Below are 25,821 nucleotides of genomic sequence, written 5' to 3'. Positions count from 1 at the left end.
AATGTAACAGTCACCAATCACATGTGTTTCTGCCCAAATATGGATGATTTTTGCACCGGTTTAGCATTCCATGGCGCCACACCATTTCCGATGGCATCATCTGATACAGGAAAGCTAATGTGTTTTCAGCCAGATTGCAAGATGCCAGATAGCCAGATGCTGTGTGTACATTGTGCACATTGTGCTTCGTGTCAAATATCTAATGATCTATGCATCTGATTATGTTGTGTATGGGCTCGTTTGAAAGATAATCGCCTCCTCTATGTAATGATATTTTATATTTTATGTTCTGTTTATCTTTTGTGAAGTTATTAGCGAAAACTGTGGCATACAAGCAACATCTGTTTACATGAAATATTTTGTCAAAGACATTTATTAGATATTACTCCCTATATTTTTGTCTGTGAGTAAAAGAAATAGGCTGGTTGTATTCTACTCTTTGAGAGATTTCCAACAACATATGACACATGGCTATTTGATAAGTTTGATGTTTTTACTGATTGCAAAAATATGTACAGAGCTATTTTTAATTTATTTTTATAAATGATCAAAACGGAACACTTCTGATTTGTCTGCAAATTTCAACTCTCTTGTTCAGTTTTGGTCATAATGCCTACATGCATTGGAAAGTAGAGCTTCTGATCTATCAAAGATACCTTTTTTGTGTTGGTCAAGTCTGTAGTTATTAATATTTTGACAGTTATTTGTTTTTCTCGTGGGGCAGGCCCATCCAAGCTTAAAGGGTTAACATATAGTGTAAAATACAATGCACTGAAAAGATGAACTGTGAGTAAGTAAAGCTTTATTTATATCACCTTTTAAAACAGTGTTAACAAAGTGCTTAACAGATGTTCACATACATAGAATAAAACAGATTAAAAATAAAAATAGGTTTGAAAAATAAAAAAAGAAGAGGAAAAGATAAGAAAGGAAAATGCATAAATACACATAAAATAGTAATAAAATCAATCAAAGAGAGAAGAAAATTAGATTAGTCTGTTTATCTTGAAATATTTATATACAGTCACAATTCTCCTGTTATTGTTTGATTTGTGACACATTAGGATATCAGTAGGCCAAAAAGCTAAATGAATGCATCTCAGATTTTGGCATTTAATTAGTAATGATGAGACTTTTTTTCCAAATGCACATAAAGCTGGTTTACTTAAATCTCACATGGCATAGTGGCAATAAAGAAATATTTTCCTCTTCTATGTTTGTAACCCTACTGATGATGTTCATTTGGGAATAAAGGCTGACACATAGTTTAATCCATTCCACAGTATGCACTTCTCAAGATTTATTTAAAGATTTCAATACTGGGAAAAATAACCTCTCAGAGTAACTTGCGTTTTAGACTATAAGTGCCCCCGGCAACAGCGTTTTATCATGATTTTGTATTATTTCTATAAAATTCATCTGAAAGGGTCGATTGGTAAACCTGATTTTCAAATGATGCTGTGCACTGTCTTGATATTTATTTTTCTGTTTCTCTGACACGATGATGGAACGGGCATCCTATACCGCACCTGTTTCCAAAATCTTGAGTTTGGCGACAATTGCTCTTCTCTCCACATTAAGGGAGAATTCTTATGAAGAAGATGTTGTAAACCAAGAGGCAGATGTGTGTAGTCCTGTGTTTCTCCCAGCTGGATCAAAATTACACCCATATCTCCTTGTACGAGAGCCTGATGAAGGCCCACTTGCAGATCATATGCTTCAGGAGAAATGTCGCTTTGATCAACACTTGTTCCTGGTGTTAAAATGAAGATAAGTCTTCGGCTGAGCTGTATCTTCGTTTCAATCAGATTTATACTGTCTGGAAAAGATGACCGTGAGTTTCACACATTTGTAGAGATCAGGACCAAATCTTGGCAGATTAAACCAACCTATGATGGTTTGATGATCTAGTTTAATATTGTTTAGCTGTCCTCCCAGACATTGCCCAAAGCCCCTCTAATACATATATATATATATATATATATATATATATATAAATATATAGTGCATTCAGAAAGTATTCAGACCCCTTCATTTCTTTACATTTTGTTATGTTGCAGCCTTGTGCTAAAATGCTTTAAATTATTTTTTTCACATCAATCTACACTCCATTCCCCATAATGACAGAGCAAAAACCAGATTTTTGCTAACTTTGCAAATTTATTAAAAAGAAAAAACTGAAATATCACATTGACATAAGTATTCAGACCCATTGCTATGACACTTGAAATTTAGCTCAGGTGCATCCCATTTCTCTGAATCATCTTTGAGATGTTTCTACATTTTGACTGGAGTCCACCTGTGGCATATTCAATTGATTGGATATGATTTGGAAAGGCACACACCTGTCTATATAAGGTCTCACAGATGAAAATGTGTATCAGAGCAAAACCCAAGCCATGAGGTCAAAGGAACTGCCTGCAGAGCTCAGAGACAGGATTGTGTCGAGGCACAGATCTAGGGAAGGCTACAAAAACATTTCGGCTGCATTGAAGGTTCCCAAGATCACAGTTGCCTCCATAATTGTTAAATGGAACAAGTCTGGAACAACCAGGACTCTTCCTAGAGCTGGCAGCCCATTGAAACTGAGCAATCGTGGGAGAAGGGCCTTGGTAAGAGAGGTGACCAAGAACCCGATGGTCACTCTGGTTGAGCTCCAGAGATCATGTGTGATGGGAGAAACTTGCAGAAGGACAACTATCACTGCAACACTCCACCGATCTGGGCTTTATGGGTTATCAGTGTAAGACATCTGAAAGCCCGGTTGGAATTTGTAAAAAAGCACCTAAAGTACTCTCAGACTGTGAGAAACAAGATTCTCTGGTTTGATGAAATGAAGATTGAACTGTTTGGCCTCAATTCCAAGTGTCATGTCTGGAGGAAACCAGGCACCACTCATCATCTGCGCAGTACCATCCCAACTGTGAAGCATGGTGGTGGTAGCATCATGCTGTGGGGGTGTTTTCAGCGGCAGGGACTGGGGGACTAATCAGGGTTGAAGGAAAGCTGAACGCAGCAAAATACAGAGATATCCTTAATGAAAACCTGGTCCAGAGCGCTCAGGACCTCAGACTGGGCCGAAAGTTCACCTTCCAACAGGACACTGACCCTAAGCACACAGCCAAGACAACGCAAGAGTGGCTTAGGAACAACTCTGTGAATGTCCTTGAGTGGCCCAGCCAGAGTCCGGACTGAACCCATTCGAACATCTCTGGAGAGACCTGAAAATGTCTGTCCACCGACAGTCCCCATCCAACCTGACAGAGCTTGAGAGGATCTGCAGAGAAGAATGGCAGAAAATCTCCAAATCCAGGAGTGCAAAGCTTGTCGCATCATACCCAAAAAGACTTGAGGCTGTAATCACTGCCAAAGGTGCTTTAACTAAGTACTGAGTTAAGAGTCTGAATACTTATGTCAATGTGATATTTCAGTTTTTTCTTTTTAATACATTTGAAAAGTTACCAAAAATCTGTGTGAAAAATGTGAAAAAATAAAGGGGTCTGAGCACTTTCTGAATGCACTGTGTGTATATATATATAACACACCTTACTCTATATTTGATATAGAAATACATAAATGTAATATATAATACCATTTTATATTATTATATTAATACAATAAATACAAATTATTACTCTGTGTTATATTTTGGTCATGCCGCCTATCTCTTCAAGTACCTTTAATATCTAGACTTTAAGAATACACTCTTAACACATAAAATAATGGATTTATGTTATTTTACATTTATATGTAAAGGTTCAGCAAACATACCTTCTCCTGGTAGGTCATCTCTGCCATGAATGTACAGTTTAAAGCCGTAATATCTCTCCAGTACAGTCGGAAGAGCTCCATTGACAAAGTCACTTAGAGTTTTAGCTGTCATCTCATCCAAGCTGTTTCTCTGGTAAATCACATACGCATCATATACTTTACCATCTGTCAAACGGACACAGTAAACATCAATTTAACACTTCATCTGACACATTTATGTATTTTTTTCTTAACTCACAAGTGTTAACCCTTTAAGCTCTGAGGGTGTTTTTAAAGATTTCCAGTTTAGAAGAAGAAGAAGAAGAAGCCTTTATTTTTGTCACACATTATACATTTGCACATATACAGTGAAATACTTTTTTTTTTTTTTTTTTTTCATCACATATTTTTAGTTTTAGTGGCATACCCAAAATTAAAGGCTCAAGTGTTTGGTATCATTGTAAAGAAAGCTTTTCAAAATGTTTAATGATATAGATTATGATCTCTCAGCCTAAGAAACGTATATAAAATCACAAACATTTACGTTTGTTCTTATTTTTTATGATTTGATATTATATAATTCTGGGTGTAAATAAGGTGGCTCCAAAAAACTGATTTTGTTTTGTTCTCTATCATATCAACTGTAAGTGAGAAAATGTTTGTGTTAATAGAAAGATAATCACCTCCTCTAATGGTATGCGATATTTTATGTTCTGTTTATTTTTTGTGAAGTCATAAGTGAAAACGCAGCATATAAGCATCACCTGTTTACATGAAGCATAATGTCATAATGTCAAAGACATATACTTATCTATTATTCGCTATATTTTTGTTTGTGAGTAAAACAAATAGGCTGGTGGTATGTTGCTCTTTGAAAGCTTTCCAAAAACATATGACACATGGCTGTTTTTACTGATTGCAATAATATGTACAGTGCAATTTGTTTTTTAAATTATCAAAACGGAACACTTTGGTCATAATGCCTACATGCATTTTAAAGTAGAGCTTCTAAGCTTTCAAACGATACCTATTTTGTGTTGGTCAAAACTGTAATTATTAATCGTTTGACAATTATTTATTTTTCTCGCCAAGCTTATCGGGTTAATGTCATGCATTATATATTTTACAATATGTAACTGTTGTACAGGAAAGAGCTGCATGAAGATTCTTTAGAAATTTTCCTTTTGTGTTTCATGGGAAAGGGTTGGGAATGACATGAGGGAGAGTAAATAGTGACAGAATATCCTTTTTTGGGTGAACTAATCCTTGAAAGGGTTTTATACATGTGTGGTCTATGGAGTGTAAATAAACAGAAGATATAGTAAAAGCTAGAGTAGGCGCATTATGTGCTTCACCCTCTTTTCTGTTCAGCTTGGTGAAAATTCCCCTCAAAAACAGCAGCAGATCCACAGCAAACCACTTCACCGTTTCACTAACCAGCAGAAGAAGAAACATAGAGATGCATGGCAAAACCACCAAAAGAACTGATGCTTCATCTGATAAACATACAAACATAAATAAAATTAGAATAACACATCAAGCCTTGAATTGACACATTTTATTGTGATTTAAAATAAATTAAAGCTGCACTGCTGATCTTTCGGGCTCTCTTTCAATGTCTATGGTTGAAACCAAAAAAAAGAAAAGAAAAAAAGTGACTTGCGGAGGAACAACGCTTTGTTTTTTACATAAATTTTGTTTCGGCACTGCTCTTCTGCACAGATAAATCTCATAGTTTGAGGTTGCCTGGACATTGCCTGTGATCATTTAGATATATTCACCTGCTGAGCTGGTCATAATGTGCTATTTTCAGATTTATATAATGTTATTAAATCAAACATTTATAACCAAGATATGACTTGCTTTGAGGAAGATAAAAAACACTCTTATTTACATGATTATCGAAGTGTATTATCCACTACACATTAAAGTTTGTATTGTACAACAGACAAAATACCCCAAATTTAAGAGGTGAAATGTATAATATGTCTGATAGAAGTAAAATAGTAGACCTTTATTTATTTTTCTATTAAAATACACAGCCTTGGTGGATAAAGCCGGCAGGTTAACTATAAGATTAAAATGGCATGCACACAATTAAACTGTAAACTAAAAACAAAAAGATTATTCAATAATGATGGGGATGAAATAAAATTTAACATCAAAATAATATGCAGAAGTATGCAATATAATTACAATAATAAACAGTTTCCCTAATAATTTCTTTGACAGTAAAGTTCTAATAAAGAGATTGTTACAGGCTAAACAAATTATTATATACATTGCTGTTCTATGAAATCTGTACATGTTTAAAAACATCTTTTTAATTTAATGTTTCATTAATGGGGAACTACCTCTTAGTACCTTGTACCTACTGTATAGTGGCTTTTAGATGTAGTTTTAAATTGTCCAATCTGTTTAAACAGACTATCTGCTAGAAGGGCTGTAGAAGATTCAACTATAAGGAAGCAGGAAGTGGGGTGGCAGTCCAGGTAAATAGAGCTTTAATGGTTTTTCACAGTCTAACAAACAGTCTTTGGCTTTTCAGCTTCACAGCAGTGCATTTACTCTTCAGCTTAACAACAAGGTATCTACTTTAGCTTTAGTCATAAGAGAAAACATAAACTCATAAATAATTAAGGTTAACAGCTTTGCAGCGTTTAGCTTAACGATCTGGCAGGTCTGTGTGACTGGGACTCTCTCTCCCTTACTGGCATTCTCGGCGGCCTTTTCAAGCCCATCTCCGTCGTCACTGTAACGAGACACGTGTTACGTATCATTAGTCACCAGGTGATGGCCCTTACCGCTTCCTCTCTCCCAAAGTGACAGACACATGACCACATCCCGCTTCAAATACCCCCACCGCCCGACTCAGGCCCGTGCAACGTCCAGCCTGCTAACCTCCCACCCCACCACCATTCCTGGAGAGGAAATCAGCCACAAGCATCTGCGGCCCTGGCCTGTGGACCGCCTTGAATTTGATGGGCTGAAGTGCCAGGTACCAACGAGTGATCCACGCATTGGCATCCTTCATACGGTGGAGCCACTGAAGCAGGGCGTGATCCAAGTGGAGGATGAAGGCACGCCCCAACAGGTAATAGCGGAGGGTTAGGACCGCCCACTTGATGACAAGACACTCTTTTTCAATAGTGCTATACTCTTGTGAGAGCACGGCCCCCAACCCCCTCTCTAATGCATCTGTCTGTAAGGGGAGAGAGAAGTTAGGAGCGTGTAGGAGCGGCTGCCACAGAGTGCAGATTTCACTCTCGTGAAAGCCTGTTGGCACGCCCCGTCCACTGGAACGGATCTGGCACCCCCTTTTTAGTGAGATCAGTCAAGGGTCTGGTGACATCAGAAAAATTAGGCACAAACCTTTTGTAATAGCCAGCCAACCCCATAAACTGTCTCACCTCCTTTATGGACTTGGAACATGGGCAGGCCGCTATCACTGCAGTTTTATCAATTTGGGGTCGTACCTGCCCATGACCCAAGTGGAAGCCCAGATGCCATACTTCCACCCGCCCAATTGTGCACTTTTTCAGGTTTGCCGTGAGTCCCGCCCATCTCAGCGACCTCAGCACGGCTCTTAGATGCTGAATATGCCTCTGCCAATCATTACTGTGTATGATAATGTCATCCAGGTAGGCAGAGGCATATGCAGCGTGTAGCCAGAGGATTTTATCTATGAGGCGCTGGAACGTGGTGGGAGCCCCAAACAAACCGAACGGAAGAGTGACAAATTGGTGTAATCCGAACGGTGTGGAAAAGGCAGTTTTTTCTCAGGATAATGGGGTTAAGGGGATCTGCCAATATCCTTTAATTAGATCCAGTATCTAATAAAATTGAGCCGCACCCAACCGATTGAGCAGTTCGTCAATTCGGGGCATTGGGTACAAGTCAAATTTAGACACAGCATTGACTTTCCAGTAATCAACAAAGAACCGGACTGACCCATCACTCTTAGATACAAGAACAACCAGGCTCGCCCAATCGCTGTGCGATTCTTCTATTACCCCCATTTAGAGCACTGCCTCTAATTCGTCACGAATTACCTTTTACTTGTGCTCGGGTATGTGGTATGGCCGACTACGCACAACCACTCCCGATGGGGTCTCGATATGGTGCTGTATGAGGTTAGTCCGACCGGGGAGAGGAGAGAACACGTCTGCAAACTCTTTTTGCAACCTGGCCACCTCCGTGAGCTGGGACGGTGAGAGGTGGTCTCCAAAAGGGAACGGGGTGAATGGATCGGCTTTGAACTTCACCTCTGGGCTGAGCTCCGCCCTCTCTGGAACTACCGTCACTATGGACACGGAGACTGCCTCTCTCCATAATTTAAGGAGGTTGAGGTGGTGAATTTGATGTGTCCCGCCTCTATCCGTTCGTTTAACTTCATAATCGAGGATCCCGACTCGCCGTGTAACCTCAAAGGGTCCTTGCCACTTGGCGAGTAATTTCGAGCTTGATGTGGGGAGTAATACAAGTACTTTGTCTCCCGGTACAAATTCCCGTAGCTGGGCATCCCTATTATAGAGCCGGCTTTGTGTCTCTTGAGCTTGGAGCAAATTCTGTTGTGCCAACTGACCCAGTGTGTGTAGCTTTGCTCAAAGATCAAGGATGTACTGAATTTTATTTTTGCTCTGGGAAGGTCCTTCCTCCCACTCCTCCCGTATAACGTCAAGCACCCCCCAGGGCCGGCATCCATACAGGCGCTCGAAGGGGGAAAACCCCGTGGAGGCTTGCAGGACCTCCCTGAATGCAAATAATAGGGGATCCAGCCATTTGTCCCAATTTCTAGCATCCTCGTGTCCGAACTTACGAATCATGTTTTTTAGGGTGCGATTAAACCGTTCCACCAGCCCGTCAGTTTGTGGGTAATGAACGCTGGTGCGAATCGATTTAATCCCCAGCAATTTATAAAGTTTGCGTAGTGTTCGCGACATAAACATTGTGCCTTGGTCGGTGAGGATTTCTTTCCTAATCCCCACCCGGGAGATAATTTTGAAGAGTGCCTCCACAACACTGTGTGCTGAGATGTTGCATAAAGGCACTGCTTCCAGATATCGCGTTGCATAATCCACCAGGACTAATACAAACTGATATCCATGTGCTGACTGTTCTAATGGCCCGACGAGGTCCATACCAATTCTTTCGAAGGGGGCCTCAATTAACGGTAATGGGTACAATTGCGCTCTTGGGGTGGCCGGTGGATTCATCAGCTGACATTCACGGCATGCCACACACCATCTGCGTACATCCCCGTGAATGCCCGGCCAATAAAAGCGGGCCATCAAACAGTGTAGTGTTCTTTCTTGCCCTGAGTGAACTGCCATAGGTTTGTGGTGAGCCGCCTGGAAAAGTGTTTCCTGACGACTCCTCGGGACTAACAACTGGGTTGTATTTTCATGGGTTTGAGTGTCCTGCATCACTCGATACAACCGGTCCCTAATTCAATAATACGGATATGTGAGGGTGACATCGGGCTGGAGCAGCTGGCCATCAGTTACTCTCACTTGGTCAAAGGCATGCCTAAGGGTTTCGTCACGCAAATGCTCCCGAGGGAAGTCCCCCTCCAGGAATTCCCTGAGGGCAGGAATGCTGGAGGATTCCCCTCCTACGTCATTTTGACACTGAGCGGACGCTCCCCACACAATGCTTTTAATAATCATTTAAACCCCTGCCAATTGGTTCCCAGAATCAGTGGATGGGTGAGGCGTGAATTAACCATGGCCTCCACTCTATGCTTTAATCCATGAAATTGAATAACGGTAGTCACTAACAGGTGTTTGTGAACATTCCCATGCACACACCTCACCATCACCTTGTGTTTTGTACCCAAAGCCCTGTCATGAACCAAGCCTTGGTGGATCGAGGTTTGATTACAGCCAGAATCAACTAGGGCTTGGTATGTACGTCCCTTAATTTTTACCGGTGTCCTGTATGTCCCTGCTCAACCGGGGGCAGACTGTGGTGTGGCAGGGACCCGAATCCACGTCTCCACCTCCATTACCGGTCGGCGGTCTTGGACTGACTCGGCTTCCCACCAGTCCGGCCCAGGCTTCCCAGCTGCACCCATGACGGCGGAGACATCAACCTGGGAAGGATGACGGAGAAGGGTAGGGGAAGGGACCGGCACATCGTGCAGCCCGCGAAGGCGGGGCGCTGGTTTGGGTGGCACCACTCCCTGTTTCCGAGAAGCGGGTATAGGGTGAAATGAAGGAGAGGGAGGGGAAAGAGGATGTGGAGGAGAAGCAAGAGAGAGAGAGAGAGAGAGATCTGGACTGCGGCTCGCCAGCTTCAGGGTAGGTTGCTATGTAGGCTGCGGCCAGCTGGATGGTGTCATCCACCGACGTGGGGCGATGGCACTGGACCCATTCTGCTGTTCCTCAGGGCAGGCGAATGGTTAGCTGTTCCAGCACCATCTGGTCGATAAAATCCTCCACGCCATGCCCTTCCTTGGCCAGCATCCAGCTGCGGCAGGCATCACGGAGCTGTTGGGAAAACGCGAATGGGCAGCTGGCATCGCTCAAAGTGAGGAAGCGGAATCGCTGATGGTGTTGTTCGGGGCTCGGGCCAACCCATTGCAGTACAGCAGTCTTCAGCTTGATGTAGTCCAGGTGGTCCTCAGCTGGTAGTTGCTGCACCGCGAGCTGGGCCTCCCCGGAAAGCAGCGACAGCAGGTGGAGGGCCCATTGGGTTCACGGCCAGCCGGAGGCGGTGGCGACTGCTCAAAGAAACTCAGGTATGCCTCCGGCTCGTCCTGGGGGCCCATCTTTTGGAGCAACAGCTGTGGCTTCGTCACTGCTTCTGGGGCCGTGGTGGAGGAACCGCCCTGAGCTAACCAGCTCCGCAAGGCCTGCCGATCCTTGGAGGAGCTCCTGGAGGCGCTGTTCTTGCACGAGGAGGGCATGGTGATGGGACTCCTGGATGCTGGTCAGGGCATGGATGACTTCGTCTAGAGGTGAGGTGTCCATGGCGACCAGTCTCCTTCCTTATTCCTGGGTTTCGGCACCAGTGTAGAAGATTCAACAATAAGGAAGTGGGAAGCAGGATGGCAGTCCAGGTAAATCAAGCTTTAATGTTTTTTCACAGTTTAACAAACAGTGTTTGGCTTTTCAGCTTCACAGCAGTGCATTTACTCTTCAGCTTCACAACAAGGTATCTACTTTAGCTTTAGTCATAAGAGACAACATGAACTTATAAATGATTAAGGTTAACAGCTTTGCAGCATTTAGCTTCACGATCTGGCAGGTCTGTGTGACTGGGACTCTATCTCCCTTACTCGCGTTCTCAGCAACCTTTTCAAGCCCATCTCCGTCGTCACTGTAACGAGACACATGTGTTACGTATCATTAGTCACCAGGTGATGGCCCTTACCGCTTCCTCTCTCCCCCAGTGACAGACACATGACCATGTCCCACTCCACAAGGGCGAGTGAGGCTTGTGAATTTTTTGCGACTGGGGTAAAAGAAAGGAGGAATAAACAGCGACACACAAACAGTTAATTCACTGGAACACCTGTTTAACACTTCAGGAATGGTAAACGCAATACAAGAATAAAGGGGAACAGATAGCATCAATAAAAACTGGTGAATAAGAAGCTGGATACAGCCTCGTTAACACAATATCCCTTGAGTAATATTCGATTCATTAAAGCATGACAACCAATATAAGCTTTAACTACCCTACCAGAAAACATATCCAAGCATCATAGATTTTTGTTAAAATATTTAAAGTTTTATAAATTTATTTTGGTTAGACGTTCCACAATTCAATTTGATGAAATTTTATTAAATTGGAATGCGTAAATATTAAAAATAGGCTAAAATATTTTTTTAAGTGCAATGCAGCTTTAATTAATATATATTTGATATTTTTAATATATGTTGGCCTGATTTAAAATTGGATGGCACAGCAGACTTACAAAGTAACCCAGACAAAAATGTTATTGCTGATTGGTTGCTCATTCATAGCTCAGCAGATTTAAGTTAAGCTTCATTTAAATATAGACTTTTAGCCTATAGCCTCAGATGACTTTCATAAAAACTTTTACAAAGAAAGACAAATAGAAACACATTTTGGACATAAGAGAGTCAGTGTGATTACACTTTTTGACCAATGAATTTGCATGTTTTTTCTGTTTTTCTTTTCTTCAGTTCTTCATAATAAATGGATCAATAATATATATATATAAATATATATATATTTTTTTTTATCATTTTATAGCACTCAAATCAGCAATTTATAGCTAATGAAATATTTAAGAGCTAAGAATATTAGAAAAATTTATGTTCACTATAGCAAAATATAAATCTTTATGACTTTTCAAAGATATTGCTATTTTCCATTACATTTCCAGGCCTGGAAAGGTCTCTATTTGCTCTGCATTGCTGTCTAGGAGAGAGATTTGAGATATTAAAGAGATCTCATTGGTGAATAGTTTTTTCTATAGAGGAATTACTAAGAGGTTTGTGTTTGTACTCTTGTAAGATCTCACCTCGACTCTTCAGAGTTACTGACACATAACGCACTTTAAAAGCATCTTCGACTCTGCAGTGAAACTCAGATTGAAGATCCACCTGTGAAACTTTACTGATGGTCAAAACTGACTGAGAGACCCCATCTACCTCTCTGGAGAAGAAAACAATGTAGGATCAGTGAGATTATCTTAATAATACCATTTGCTGTTCTGTGTGGATCTCAGAGACCTCTTTAGATAAGTAAGGACAACATTTTGTAATGCAATTTGCCAACACACAATGGCAATGTGTTGCCCAAGTACTCGCATCTGCATACTTGCATAAAGAATATTTCTATGGTTAAAGTGTTTAAAGATCTCAATGTTCTACACTACATCTGGTGTTATTTACCTGAATTCCTGCTTATATCCATCCACACCATCCAGTTGGGTCCTATTTCTTTCCCACTCAACTTTACACTGATCTCTGACATTGATTCCAAAGCGCACAGAACACAAGAGGACTATTTCTGTATCTGGCAAACAAGAAATGTGTTCAGATTTGACATTAGGACTGAAAAATACAGTGGCAAAAAAAAGGATGTGAACCCTTTGGAATTAGTTTTCCATTGCTGTGGAAAAAGTAAGTGAACCTCATAGGCTAAAGACATCAAGAGTTGGCAAACCTGGAATTCAGTTGATGAAATTAGATTGGAGGTGTGGGTTAGAGCTACTTTTACTTATAAAAAGCACTTAAACATTTTGAGTTTGCTATTCACAAGAAGCATCTGCTGATGTGGACCATGCCTCTCAAAAAAGAGATCACAGAAGACCTACAATCAAGAATGGTTGCTCTGCGTAAAGCTGGAAAGGGTTACAAAGTTATCGAAGAGCTTAGATCTTTAACTATCCACAGATAGACAAACTGTCTATAAATGGAGACGATTTAGTACTGTGGCTACTCTCCCTAGAAGTGGCTGTCCAGCCAAGAAGACTCAAAGGGCACACCACAGAATGCTCAATGAGGTAAAAAAGAACCCTAGAGTGACTTGAAGGAATCATTGGAACTGGTTAACATCTGTTCATGAGTCTACTATACAGAAAACATTAAACAGGCATGGTGTCCATGGCAGGGCACCACGAAGGAAGTCGCTGCTTTCCAACAAAAACATTGCTGCAGGCCTGAAGTTTGCCAATGACCACCTTGACACTCCACAACGCTACTGGGAAAATGTTTTGTGGACTGATGAAACTAAGGTTGAATTGTTTGGGAAGAACACGCAGCACTATGTATGGCATAAAAAGGGCACCGCATACCAACACGAAAACATCATGCCAAAGGTGAAGTACGGTGGAGGGAGCATCGTGATTTGGGGCTGCTTTGCTGCTTTGGAGCCTGGACCGCTTGCCATCATCCAGGGAAAAAATGAATTCCCAAGTTTATCAAGATATCCTACAGGATAATGTCAGGGTGGTTGTGCGGCAGCTGAAGCTTAGTAGAAGTTGGGTGATGCAGCAGGACAATAACCCTAAACGCTGAAGTAAATCCACTACAGAATGGCTTCAAAAAAAGAAAATACACCTTTTGGAGTGTCCCAGTCAGAGCCCAGACCTTAACCCAATAGCGATGCTGTGGAATGACCTCAAGAGTGCCGTTCACACCAGACATCCTAACAATATGTCTGAGCTGAAGCAGTTTTGTAAGGAAGAATGGTCCAAAATTCCTTCTGAACGTTGTGCAGGTCTAATCCACAGCTTATTGAGGTTATTGCTGCCAAAGGAGAATCTACAAGTAATTAAATACAAGGGTTCACTTACTTTTTCCACAGCAATAATGTTTAATGGGATGTGTTCAATAAATACATGAAAGATTATAACTGTTTGTGTGTTACTGGCTTAAGCACATTGTGTGTGTTTGTCTACACTATAACCAGCTAATTCCAAAGGGTTCACATACTTTTTCTTGCCACTGAATACGGTAGCAGCATGATGATATCTGTTTAACAGATTCCTGGCCCATTTGTGTCCTGAAAAGTGTTTATGATTCCATTACTGATGAACGAATACCTGTTTAGTATATTTGTTTGTGTTTACTCACTCAGATCAGCGATCATAGTGGAATTGACAGGAAGAAGAATGATTGTAGGATTGCTGGGAGGCTGATCTATAAACCAGAGGAGAATATCATGAGAAAGATCAGACTTCTACCTAAGGTCAGAAATTAACCTAAAAGTGACAAAAATGCCCCAAATATTTAAAATGTAGGAACAAAAATTATTTTGTTGGTTTAGCTGTCATCTAACATTTGATATTTCATACATTTTTTTCTAAGTCTATCCAGTGGTTTAGTAGCAGACACCGTAGTGACCTGTAGCTGTCAGATATCTTTACTGTCTCAGAGTCTGGTGTTGTTGAATGTGTACATTATATGAAGTGTATTTTGGTAATATTGGACAAATATTGTTCCTTAATAGGGGCGACTGAAGAATCTACCTCTGATCAACAGTTCACGAGATCCAGAAGTGTTGTACATTCTGCCATGATGCTCCCAGGTACAAACACAGGTGTAAATTCCAGCGCTGTCTTTTGAAGCATTACGAATGCGTAAAATCCGCCCTGACTCTTGGTTTGGAATAAGAGTGAAATTCTCAAAAAAAAAAAATAAAATAAAATACAAATTAGTGTATGATCAGTTTTGGTTCAGGACAATAATTTAGATCAGAATTGATATACACAAACAAAGTGGGGTCTGAATTTTTTTTAGATCATGTTGAATATCTGGGATTTTTTTCATTTAATCTTCAGTTTATTTTTAACTAATTAATTATTAAAGCTGGAGTATGTAACTTTTTGTGTTAAAAAATCAGTGTTAAAATACTTTCCTCTATCCCAGCTTAATATGCAGAAACAACTATAAGTAAGCCATTCATAGGTAAATTAAAAACACTGTGTCTCTGTGGCGCTATTAAAATTCCTCTGTTTGTTTTGAGACACCTGCTTAGGCCCGCCCAACAACGTTACTCAACCAATGGTGTACGTTGGGTCATCCACCGTACCAAGCTATCTGTTTGATCAATAACAGATGTGGGGACATTCAGAAAGCTTTTTTGAAAACAATGTAAACAGATGTAAACATTATAAGTGTTAACGTGATTTTAGTTAGATAAAATCGCTTACCTTATCTGTGTAAAGTTATATTCAATATTACAACTTTGTTGTCATGACGACTCAACACACTGTAAGCAAATTTTATCTCACTAAAATCACGTTAACGCTAATATTGCTTCCGTTAAAAATGCGAAAAATGCTAAACAAATTTTCAAATGCAAAAAGCATTTTCATTAGACGCCTTTTGGACACAATGCATACATGCATGTGCATCTACATCTGTTAGATATAACAAATACATAACAGTTATCCTAAGCATACCTTATACCAGGTGAAGGTACCCTCCTGTTTATCACACACTGGGCAGTAAATTCCAGCTACTTTTATCTCTGACATTGGACTGTATAACAGATTTGTGTTGAATTCTTCATAAACCACAATGTCAATTTCATATTCATCACAACTGTTATTTGAATACCACCTACAGAGAGGCAACATACAGTAAAACACTGTTAAAGTATGCATTAACACTTGACACATGACAATTCTGTCATCACTCACTCACCCTCATGCCATTCCAAATCCACATGACTTTCTTCTGTTCAAATGAATCAGTCTGAATGATTTGTTAATGAATTGTACTGATACGGTTCTTACTTCAACTCAATAATCCAGTTTCAGCAACTGGAAGTGAAGATTATCAGTGAATAACAATTTAAAGAGATAGTTCACCCACAAATGAAAATTCAGTAATTGTTTATTCACCCCTGTGTTGTTATAACCCTATATGACTTTCTGTCTTTTTCATAACACAAAAGGAGAAATTGTGAAAACATGTTGTTCTCAGTGATGTCATACAATGGTAGTTTATGGTGACCACCTCTTCAAGCTTCAAAAGAACACAAAAGTATAAATTAGAAGTCTAATAAATTATTCTACGAGACTCATGATTGTTATGAAAGCATACGAAGAAAGCAAGTCATTTAGGGTTAGAACAACACACGTTGAACTAAAATCATTTTGGGGTGAACTATCCCTTTAAGTTTTGGTCTGTTCCTCACACAAAACTATCGCATGACTTCAGAAGACTTGGCATATAGCACACACATCATATGGACTACTTTTAGAATCAGAGTCAGAATGAGCTTTATTGCCAAGTGTTCTCACGTACACAAGGAATTGTTTTGGGTGATAGGAGAAACAAGCAAATGCACACAGAACATTACAGTGAGACACAGAATATAAAACAAGGTAAGGGTATAAATAGACATACAAATAATAGGACATATAACATAGAATGGCGTAAGTACATGTGCAAATGGTAATGTATGTGCAAGGTAGGGGTATGTACAGTTATTGAATTAAATATGTGAATTTACATTTGTACATGAGATATTTACAGTGGTTTGAAAAAGTGTATTCCCCCTTCCTGATTTCTTATTTTTTTGCATGTTTGTCACACTTAAATGTTTCAGATCATCAAACAAGTTTAAATATTAGTCAAAGATAACACAAGTAAACACAAAATGCAGTTTTTAAATGAAGGTTGTTATTATTAAGGGAAAACAAAATCCAAACCTACATGGCCCTGTGTGAAAAAGTGTTTGCCCCACCTGTTAAAACATAACTTAACTGTGGTTTATCACACCTGAGTTCAATTTCTCTAGCCACACCCAAGCCTGATTACTGCCACACCTGTTCTCAATCAAGAAATCACTTAAATAGGACCTGCCTGACAAAGTGAAGTAGACCAAAAGATCTTCAAAAGTTAGACATCATGCCGAGATCCAAAGAAATTCAGGAACAAATGAGACAGAAAGTAATTGAGATCTATCAGCCTGGAAAAGGTTATAAAGCCATTTCTAAAGCTTTGGGACTCCAGAGAACCACAGTGAGAGCCATTATCCACAAATGGTGAAAACATGGAACAGTGGTGAACCTTCCCAGGAGTGGCGGGCCGACCAAAATTACCCCAAGAGTGCAGCGATGACTCATCCAAGAGGTCACAAAAGTCCCCACAACAACATCCAAAGAACTGCAGGCCTCACTTGCCTCAGTTAAGGTCAGTGTTCATGACTCCACCATAAGAAAGAGACTGGGCAAAAATGGCATGCATGACAGAGTTCCAAGACGAAAACTACTGCTGAGCAAAAAGAACATTAATGCTCGTCTCATTTTTGCCAGAAAACATCTTGATGATCCCCAAGACTTTTGGGAAAATACTCTGTGGACTGACGAGACAAAAGTTGAACTTTTTGGAAGGTGTGTGTCCCATTACATCTGGTGTAAAAGTAACACCGCATTTCAGAAAAAGAACATCATACATCAAAACAACATCATGGTCTGGGGCTGTTTTGTTGCTTCAGGACCTGGAAGACTTGCTGTGATAAATGGAACCATAAATTCTGCTGTCTACCAAAAAATCCTGAAGGAGAATGTCCAGCCATCTGTTCGTGACCTCAAGCTGAAGCGAACTTGGGTTCTGCAGCAGGACAATGATCCAAAACACACCAGCAAGTCCACCTCTGAATGGCTGAAGAAAAACAAAATGAAGACTTTGGAGTGGCCTAGTCAAAGTCCTGACCTGAATCCTGTTGAGATGCTGTGGCATGACCTTAAAAAGGCAGTTCATGCTCGAAAACCCTCAAGTGTGGCTGAATTACAACAATTCTGCAAAGATGAGTGGGCCAAAATTCCTCCACGGCACTGTAAAAGACTCATTGCAAGTTATCGCAAACGCTTGATTGCAGTTGTTGCTGCTAAGGGTGGCCCAACCAGTTATTAGATTTAGGGGGCAATCACTTTTTCACACAGGGCCATGTAGGTTTGGATTTTGTTTTCCCTTAATAATAACAACCTTCATTTAAAAACTGCATTTTGTGTTTACTTGTGTTATCTTTGACTAATATTTAAACTTGTTTGATGATCTGAAACATTTAAGTGTGACAAACATGCAAAAAAATAAGAAATCAGGAAGGGGGCAAACACTTTTTCACACCACTGTATTTACATTATTGCACTATGGGGGAGTCCTGAAGGCTGTTTAATTGTTCATGTGGAAAATGGCCTGAGTGTAAAAACTGTTCTTTTGCCTAGATGTCCTGGCACTCATTGCCCTGTAGAACCGGTCAGAGGGCAACAGTTCAAAGAGGGAGTGGGCAGGGTGTGTTGAGTCCAGAGTGATTCTACCTGCACGTTTCCTCACTTCAGAAAGCTGGTGATCCATCAACAGATATGGGTGGGCACGGAGAGCTGGGTCAGTTTGGTTGAGAGAAGATCAGGCATGATGGTATTGAAGGCCACAAATAGGGTCCTTGCAGAAGTTCCAGGTCTATTGAGATGTTGCAGGATATAATGCAGTCCCATGTTGACAGCATCATCCACAGACCTGTTTGCTCAGTAAGCAAACTGAAAGGGGTCTAGCAGGAATCCAGTGAGGCCCTTCAGGTAGGTCAAAGCCAGTCTCATAAATGACTTCATGACCACAGATTTGAGAGTGACAGGTCTGTAGTCATTAAGTCCTGTGATGTTGGATTTTTTGGGGACTGGAATGATGGAGGAGCATTTGAAGCAACAGGGAACTTCACACTGCTCCAGTGATCTATTGAAAATATATGTGCAGATAGGGGCCAGTTGGTCAGTGCAGACATTCAGACAGGGAGGTGAAACACCATCTAGGCCTGAAGCTTTCCTAGTCTTTTGTTTTTTCCGGAAGACCTGGCACACATCCTCCTCACAGACCATAAGTGCAGGTTGAGTAGCAGGAGGTGGGTGGACGGGGGTTCCGGGAGGTGTTAGTATGTGTGTGAAGTGAAGTGAAGATTACAGCGAGGGAGGGGTGTGAGACTTGACTTTTCAAACCTGCAGTAAAACACATTCAGGTCCTCAGCCATTTGTTGATTCTCTAGAGAGCGAGGGGGTGGTGTCTAGTTCTTGGTGATGCTTTTCAGGCCTTTCCACACAGATGCAGGATCGTTGGCTGAAAAATGTTTTTTCAGCTTTTCAGAGTAGCTTCTTTTAGCCACTCTGATTTCCTTAGTCAGAGTGTTTCTGGCCTGGTTGTACAATATTTTATCCCCTCTTCTGTAAGCATCCTCTTTGGCATGACGAAGCTGTCTGAGTTTTCCTTTAAACCATGGTTTATCGTTATTGAATAATAAAAATGTCCTAGTAGGGATGCACATATCCTCACAGAAACTGATATATGATGTCACAGCATCTGTGAGCTCATCCAGATCTGTGGCTGTAGCTTCAAAAACACTCCAATCAGTGCAGTCAAAGCAGGCTTGTAGTTCCAGATCTGCTTCATTGGTCCATCTCTTCACAGACTTTACTACAGGCTTTGCTGATTATAGTTTCTGCCTGTAGGTCGGGAGATCCAGACAGTGATCAGAGAATCCCAAAGCTGCTCGAGGGATAGAGCAATATGCATTCTTTACAGTGGTGTAGCAGTGGTCCAGTATATTTCTGTCTCTGGTGGGGCATGTGATGTGTTGTTTGTATTTTGGCAGTTCATGTGTGAGGTTAGCTTTATTTAAATATCCAAGAATAATGATAAGAGAGTCTGGGTGTTGCTCTGTGTCTGTGATGTGATTAGACAGCTGTTGCAACGCTGCGTTCATGCATGCTTGTTGCGGGATGTACACGCTCACCAGAATAAACAAGGAAAACTCCCACGGCGAGTAGGGCTTACAGTTGATGAAGAGCACTTCTAAATTAGGACAGCAAATCTTCTTCAATGCTGTTACATCCGTACACCAACTTTTGTTGATGTAAAAGCATGTTCCACCGCCTCTCGCTTTCCCTGATGATTCTGCAACACGATCCGCTCTGAACAGCTAGAAGCCCGGCAGATGTAACACGCTATCCGGGATGCCTTCATTCTGCCAGGTTTCCGTGAAACACAGAGCAGCAGAGTTAGAAAAGTCCTTATTTGTTTGAATGAGCAGAAGCGGTTCGTCCATTTTGTTGGTGAGGGAGCGGACATCCGCCAGATGAATACTTGGCAGCGGAGTCCTAAAGTAGCGTTGACGAAGCTTCACAAGTGCGCCAGCTCGCATACTATCGCTTGTGTCTCTTAGAGCACTTGTAGAACACCACTGCACCTCCATCTAAGATGTCTAATAAAACATCTGAATAATCAAACACATTGGAAAAAAATGATCAGGTATGCTCTGCCAAATATTCAGCAGTTCATCCCTGGTGAAACTGATTGGGAAAGAGTGACACAAAACATGACAAACAAACAAAAGTAACAAAAATAAGCGGCGCCATCTTGTTATATTTTTTTATGCTTTATTGTGTTTTTATTCTTTATTGTGTTCTTATTCTGGAGCTTGACGGTAAAAATCAATGTCCACTCTTATTGTACGGAAAACAACGGCTCTGACATTCTTCAAAACATCTCCTTTTGTATTCAACGAAAGAGAGTCATATGGATTTGGAACCACATGAGAGTGAGTAGAAGATGTCAGAATTTTCATTTTTTATATTTTTTGCACAAACAAGTGAATGGCATAGGTGTAATCACCAGCGTGTGATGTAACTTCCTGTGTCGTTCGTAGTTAAGTTAAGGATGTACAGCACAGACTCATGGTAATGCACATGCTCGCTCTCCTCCGTTCCGATTTGCTCAAACTGCAATGTTTTGCTGAGGTTTTTGTACCAAATATACGAAGTATTTTCAGTTGCTTCATAGCAGTCAAGATTTGAACAGGGTAAATACAAGGATTCACCAGCTCTCACTCTCAAAGTTTTCTTTTCTTGAAATCTTTCACATGAAACTAAAAAAGAGACACAACTGTTTTAGACCAGCCAAAGCGCAAATGCTTTTTAAGAATATTTTTAGGAAATTATTTTTCTCTACTAATATATAGTGGGGTTAAAAGTCTGAGACCACTAGTGAAAATGCTAAATTTAGCATTTTTCTAATTTAATACAAACATTTTAAACAGAAATTATATTATCAGCTAACAATTTGAGTGAAAAGTTGAATTGCTAAATGTATATGTATTTAAATATTTTTTTGTTTTGAACATGATTTGAGAATGTTCCAAAGAGCATCTGAAATCTGAACATCTGTTCACATGATTAATGTGACAAATTTGATTTAATTTGATTTGTGACCAAGAAGCTGTGCAGAATATCAGATATTTCTTAATTATTTTACAGCGCAACTTTTCTTTGTTTCCAATGTTTCAGAATCCTCAAAATCTGTTTATTTTCAGGTTTAAATGACTAAAACTTTTGTGCCCCACTTGTTCTTTTAATGTCATTTTCCTGCAAATCATCTTAAGCTCCTTTTACAGGCATGAAAATTACATAACTGTTGCAACATTTCCTGCTAAATAATATTACAAGGTTCATTGCACGTATCAAGGCAGTTTCGGCAGTTTCGAGGTGAAATGTCCACTGTGTGGCACTTAAAGTGATTTATGTTCTCCTGAATAGATGAGGTTTTTAATGTTAATATTCTATCGAGTTTTAAATCAACAAAACTGACCTCCCTACCCTAAACCTTAAACCTAAACCTAACCGATAGCAAAAAAGCAAATAGGAGATGAAAAATGCAATTCATTTTGTGGGGCATCTGTTGATTATGTAATGCAAACATTAAAACAAGTCACAAGTCAAGTGTTTCTATAATTTTGGGTACATTGATGATAATTATATATTTTCTAACCATTTTCTTCAGAAAAATCCCATTTTATCCACTAAGGGAAAGCATATTGTAATATCACAGAAATATTTTGTGCACTCCATGTTTCTTTTTGCTTGAAACTGTCATGATGTTTTCTTAATTGACAGTTTTAGTGTTTTTGAAGTGAGTATTAAGGTTTGCAATATTTTTATTATATGAACTAAAATATATGTTAAAATTTGAGGTTAACCTTATCAAGAAAATGACATGTGGTTGGCCAGACAAGGCCTACCATTGAAATACAAGTCAAAATGGGGCAATTGTAAACTATGTTACCTGCAGGGTTGTGAGGGTTACTTTTGAAATGTATTCCACTACAGATTACAGAATACATGCTGTAAAATGTAATTTGTAATGTATTCCGTTAGATTACTCAAGGTCAGTAATGTATTCTAAATACTTTGGATTACTTCTTCAGCACCGGTAGATTGTTTCACTTGTTTTGACTATAAAAACTCTGTCAGTACAGTAAGACACAATACACATGTTAAAAATACATTCTCTGAAAAACATAAATATCTTATGCAGTGTTGTTTCTAAAACAAGATCAATCAAACTGATCGCCCTGATTTTTAGATATTTTTACAGGAAAACAATACAAAAATTATTATCAAGAATATGATTTTTGCCCTAATATCAAAGATCTTACTAGAAAAAAAGAAATTATGATCCAACGTTATGATCATGTCTGGTAACATGTGCATGTAAAATGGCTAGAAATATCATTTTATCTTAGCGTAAAGCTGACAATTTACACAAGGTTTATTTCTATTTCTTCTGCTCCAAACTTACTTCAAACGTACTTCTCTGTCTGCTCGTATGAATGTAACACATCATAAGAAAGTGTTTCACTGCTGTTCAAATGCACTTTGGATCACATCATTTATATGTATAAATGTTTTCCATCTGAAAGGACTAAATATTAAATGAAACAAATGACAATAAAATGCAAAGTAATCTCTTCAGTAATCTAAATACTTTTGGAATGTAACTGTATTCTGATTACCAATGATTTAAACTGTAACTGTAGTGGAATACAGTTACTTATATTTTGTATTTTAAATACGTAATCCTGTTACATGTATTCCGATACTCCCCAACCCTGGTTACCTGTCAACTTACCGTGTAGGGTAACACAGTTGACATGACCCTAATGTGTCCGCTGATGTCCGCTGATGATAATGAATTCTTTTCCATAGATCAGTTTGTCATCATTTAAGCCAGTATGTGTCTGAGGACGCTGAGGGTGTGTGTGCCCTCGTTTATGATTTTTTTTTTTTTTTTTTTTTTTTAAACAATAATTGTGTCACTAGTGACCATGCTGAAAATGTCACATGAATATCTGCAAAAACATACAATTCTTAACATTATTTTAAAATAATTACTGCACATATGGCCGGATAGACAAACGAACCCTTAATTATGTGTGTTACTTAAAATGTAGCGTTTAATCAATGTCTGTAATGCCATGCGGTTTGTCCTTAACATAGTTGACAAACTCACTAGGGAAACATCCTTTTTTTTTACATGAAATGTACCCCCAATTATAGAATGATGTCATAAGATAGAATTTTGTGAGGAACAGGGTGAAAAATAAATGTTCATATCTGATAATCTGCAGTTTTATTCGTAATTTGTGTGAAAGTGAATACAATTAATTGTTGTCGCACCTCCAGTGTTCATTTCACCAGGAATCTGCCTCGATGTGTACAACGAGCCACGCAAAAATCATTTTACAAAAATGTAGGTATTGTATATAAATCTTACCTGTGAAGTTTGATGTATATGAAGAGATTGGAATGAATTCAGTCAGGAGGAAAATCATCAACATCTGCCACATCATTATAATCTCTGTATGGCAAATGACCTCAAAGATTTAAGGGCAAAATCTCAGTTTTATGATGCAATATCTCAGAAAAGCTTTTCCAGATTATTCAAATTCATCAAGATCTATTCTGTTTAACAAATCGCCATACATGCATCAATCTCGTCTTTCTTGTTCATGGTGAGAAGTTCAAACTTGCAGCAGAATTAAAGTATAACTAAGCACATTACCTTATTAAAGTCTGGAAGTGTCACTGGCTCTGGATAAGGTCTCATAAAGTTGAGGAGTAAAGTTATTTGAGTTTGGTGTAAAGTAACCAGCTACTGTGTGCCGAGGCAATTCTGTGAAGAACATTAAAAAAGAGGATGTGTTGCAGTTCATACAACGCTTCTTATATCACATAATCTTTACCTTATCTCTCTTGCTTACTGATACTTTTGAGAACAGGATATCATAAGTCAAGACTGAATCTATAAAAACAAACAGAAAATACTTAAAACATTAAAAGGTTCTAACATCAGAAGGTATAAAGCAAACTTAAATTGTACTTATTAATATAAAGTAACACTACATATGGCAAGTAGTGCATATTTATGATAATGACTTTGTATGCAATGTAATACAAACTTACTTCCTACCAAATCTGGTGTAGTATATGGCAAGCTGAACTGACTTCATCATGTGCAGTATGTGAAATATAGATATCTATAATTACATTTGTATTAATTAAAATGCTTGATATCAGTAATTGCAGTATGTTTGCACTAGTAAAAACTAGTGGATTTTGCAAAAACCCTAAACCAATACTTCTTCCATACAAAATTTCTGCACCTAACTTTCCCACACCATTTGTTGTACACACATGAATGAGGTGTCAAATGGACCGGCTTATTGAGGAGATGGTTTCTATGACTTTTATAAGTGATCGGGCGAAAGAAATCCCATAGACATACATTGAGAAAAGGATCACAGGGATTACTTCTCTAGGTCAGAATGTCATAGAGACTTGGGGGTGGGCTCCTTTGAGTTGGGCTAGCAAGCAGCCTTTAAGCATCACCCTGGCAACTGCCTAGCAACCAGATGGAACACCCTAGTAACCATATAGCAACACCCATATCTCAGGACCAGAACATCGTAGAGACATGGGGATGGGCTCCTTTGAGTCAGGCTAGCAAGCAGCCTTTAAGCATTGCCCTGGCAACTGCCTAGCAACCAGATGGATCACCCTAGTAACCATAGAGCAACACCCGTATCTCAGGACCAAAACATCGTAGAGACATGGGGGTGGGCTCCTTTGAGTTGGGCTAGCAAGCAGCCTATAAGCATCGCCCTGGCAACTGCCTAGCAACCAGATGGACCACCCTAGTAACAATAGAGCAACACTCATATCTCAGGATCAGAACATCGTAGAGACATGGGGGTGGGCTCTTTTGTCTCGGGGAAGTGATATCTGTAACAGAGATTATACTAGTAGAATTTCGCAATGATCTGTCATTCACTCCTTTTCAAAATGCAGTCAAAGATATCTGTAATTCATTCGTAATTGTTTGAATTCCAAATACAGATATCAGCTATGTACTTCTTACTAGTAAAATGATCATTTTTAAATTAAATAATTTCTTTGTTACTGCCAGTGTCCACTCCTAAAATCAACAATCGAATTACAGCTGGTGAAAATGAGATTTATTTTTAATCTGTAAGTGTATTTCGACATGTTACATTCGGTATTTCCGATATCTGGAAAGCGATATCAAATATCAATGAACTGAAGTGCAGTTAAAAATTAAAATAAAAAATCTAAAGACTCTCTTACTAGTTGCAACTACATTTTAGATATCTGAAAATAACATAGCCACTAGTGAAAACTAAGATTACAGATATTAAAAATGAGCATTTTTTTCTAGTAATTTAATTGTTGATATCAGGAATGGACACTTGCACTAGTAACAATGTAATTATTGATATAAAAAATATAATTTT

The 25,821-nt window shown here is 39.4% G+C and overlaps 1 protein-coding gene across 4 annotated transcripts; it reads right to left on the bottom strand.

Moving 5' to 3' along the window:
• Window positions 1-794: 794 nt before the first annotated feature.
• Window positions 795-24,172, bottom strand: LOC127446921 (interleukin-1 receptor-like 1). 4 transcript variants are annotated; one of them, XM_051708249.1, is made up of 12 exons: window positions 24,072-24,172; window positions 23,784-23,867; window positions 20,847-21,099; window positions 15,638-15,797; window positions 14,702-14,855; window positions 14,307-14,372; window positions 12,621-12,744; window positions 12,248-12,381; window positions 11,128-11,208; window positions 5,106-5,246; window positions 3,772-3,936; window positions 795-1,819 (listed from the first exon to the last, which is right to left on the bottom strand). In XM_051708249.1, exons 2-12 carry the CDS (start codon window positions 23,857-23,859, stop codon window positions 1,449-1,451), a joined length of 1,725 nt encoding a protein of 574 aa, XP_051564209.1. In that variant the 5' UTR covers window positions 23,860-23,867; window positions 24,072-24,172; the 3' UTR covers window positions 795-1,448. The 4 variants fall into 4 exon arrangements, with proteins under 4 accessions (XP_051564209.1, XP_051564211.1, XP_051564210.1 ...); XM_051708251.1 differs by lacking the exon at window positions 11,128-11,208; XM_051708250.1 differs by lacking the exon at window positions 24,072-24,172 and having other exon boundaries at window positions 23,784-23,910.
• Between the last annotated feature and the right edge of the window lie 1,649 nt (window positions 24,173-25,821).

The sequence above is a fragment of the Myxocyprinus asiaticus genome, chromosome 10 (assembly GCF_019703515.2).
Source record: "Myxocyprinus asiaticus isolate MX2 ecotype Aquarium Trade chromosome 10, UBuf_Myxa_2, whole genome shotgun sequence".
NCBI classification, from domain to species: domain Eukaryota; kingdom Metazoa; phylum Chordata; class Actinopteri; order Cypriniformes; family Catostomidae; genus Myxocyprinus; species Myxocyprinus asiaticus.
This window is presented reverse-complemented; position numbering and strand designations above follow the sequence as displayed.

Excerpts from the sequence above, each read along its gene's own strand:
- LOC127446921 (XM_051708249.1), bottom strand. The coding sequence starts at position 23,859 with ATGATGTGGCAGATGTTGATGATTTTCCTCCTGACTGAATTCATTCCA. Across the intron at positions 21,100-23,783 it reads ATATACATCAAACTTCACAG|TTTCATGTGAAAGATTTCAA; the intron begins GTAAGATTTATA and ends TCTCTTTTTTAG. Across the intron at positions 3,937-5,105 it reads CAAGCTGAACAGAAAAGAGG|ATGGTAAAGTATATGATGCG; the intron begins GTGAAGCACATA and ends TCCGTTTGACAG.